At 54.8% G+C, this 1,773-nt stretch overlaps 1 protein-coding gene across 1 annotated transcript; it reads left to right on the top strand.

The window, feature by feature from the left end:
* Positions 1 to 133: 133 nt before the first annotated feature.
* Positions 134 to 1,267, top strand: LOC113962399 (putative beta-lactamase-like 1; the record flags this gene model as incomplete). Its single annotated transcript, XM_027673155.1, has 1 exon — positions 134 to 1,267. A coding segment is annotated over one exon (979 nt), but the record flags the coding sequence as incomplete, so codon positions are not given.
* Between the last annotated feature and the right edge of the window lie 506 nt (positions 1,268 to 1,773).

Here is a 1,773-nt window from a genome sequence, read left to right as displayed (position 1 = left end):
CTTCATCTCTCCTCTCTCTTTAGCACATCATTCCCTAAAATGTGAATACCCCCTAAACAACAGGCACAGCCACCGTTTTGTCCCATCCACGCCGGGCAAAGCTGATCCCGAAATATTCCTCCTTCTTTCCCAGGTGCCACTACAGCAACCTGGCCTTCTCCCTGCTGGCCCACGTGCTGGCCGAGCACGGGGCCGACAGGCAGTACCAGCGCTGGATCTCGGAGCACATCCTGGACCGCCTGGGCATGGAGGACACGGGCTTCGACCTGACGCCGCCCATCCGCGCCCAGATGGCCGTGGGCTTCTACGGCAGCCGCCAGCCCGCCCCGCTCTACGACCTGGGCTGGTACAGACCCTCTGGGCAGATGTACTCCACGGCTGCCGACCTGGCCAAGCTGGCCATGGTCTTCTTGGGCACCTACCACCGCCGGCTGCTGGAGCCGGACACGGTGAAGACCATGCTGACCCCGCTGCTCAAGTGCTCCAGCGACTACTTTGCCAACAAGACAGGCACGCCCTGGGAGATCAACGAGCAGCTGGGCTACGATGTCATCAGGAAGGATGGGGACCTCGATGGCTACTCAGCCACCTTCTCTCTTATCCCCAAGCTCCACCTGAGCTTCATCGTGCTCATGTCGGGGCCCAGGCCTCAGGGTGGGGATGTTGTGACTCAGACTTACGAGTATCTCATTCCGGCCATGGAGACGGCTTTCAGGGAGGCAGAGAAGAGCGTGGTTCCCCCTCCAAACCCCATCCCTTATGTTGGCTACTACACCTATTCCAACCTGACTTTCTATGAGATCAAAGTTGGCATTGGTGGGGTGCTGATCATGCAGCAGTTTGGGCCTCACGTAGAAGAGCTGATCCCCGAGAAGTACCGGACAATCAAGCTCCACCACCTGGAGGATCGTGTTTTCCAAGTCGTTTTTGACAAGGAGTTCCCGTGTGTCCTGCACCTGGGCTCTGCCTCCATCTCCCTGGAGACCCAAAATGGGCAGCTCTTTAACTTTTACCCCTTTGACCGCAAGGGTTTGTCTCCAGGCTTCGATGCCCCGGGGTTGAACACGTACAACGTGGTGCGTGTGCTCCGCAAGCCCGTGTTCTACAGCTAAACACCCCCTGCTCCCCTCACCTCTTCTGGGAGGTGGCTCCAAATCTGTGTCTTACCAGACTCTGGTTGGCTCCACGGAAGCCATTTAAAAGGGAAAGGTGGTGGCAAATGATTCTTTTGCCAAACAGATACTTCTAAAACAACTTCCCGCTTCTGACATGGCTTTAGTGGCTGGCAACCCCCCCAAAATGCACAACAGGCCAGCTGGAGACGCCTGCAGAACATAAAAAAAGAGGTGGGAATGTGCTGAGGGGATTGTGTTTGGATGCCATAAAAACAAAGCTGAGCACTGAAGTGTCCACACTTTCGTTGTTGGTTTGATGACCATTGTAGTTATCAACTGGTGTCATCAAAGGCTGGAAATGCCCTGTGTCTCTCAGAAAATATCTCCTCTTCAGTCCAAGGGTTTTTCCACGGCTTTTCAGGAGCCCATCTACCACGAGCAAGATCCCTTACCTGAGTTTGCCAAAAGCCTGATGTGCTAAAAAATGGCCCCAAGCCTGACCCCAGGCCCTGCTTGGGATCCCTGGGATCCTTTTTTTTCTCCAGGTCACAAGGAGGAAACTGTGAAAAGGGCAGAGAACAACGTGGTCTTGGCTCCATGGATTTCTACAGAAGTGGTGGTCACACCAAGGATGTTGTAGCACTTCAGTGGAGAAATA

This window comes from Neopelma chrysocephalum, unplaced genomic scaffold (assembly GCF_003984885.1).
Source record: "Neopelma chrysocephalum unplaced genomic scaffold, ASM398488v2 Primary Assembly neopelma1_159382, whole genome shotgun sequence".
NCBI lineage: Eukaryota > Metazoa > Chordata > Aves > Passeriformes > Pipridae > Neopelma > Neopelma chrysocephalum.
This window is presented reverse-complemented; position numbering and strand designations above follow the sequence as displayed.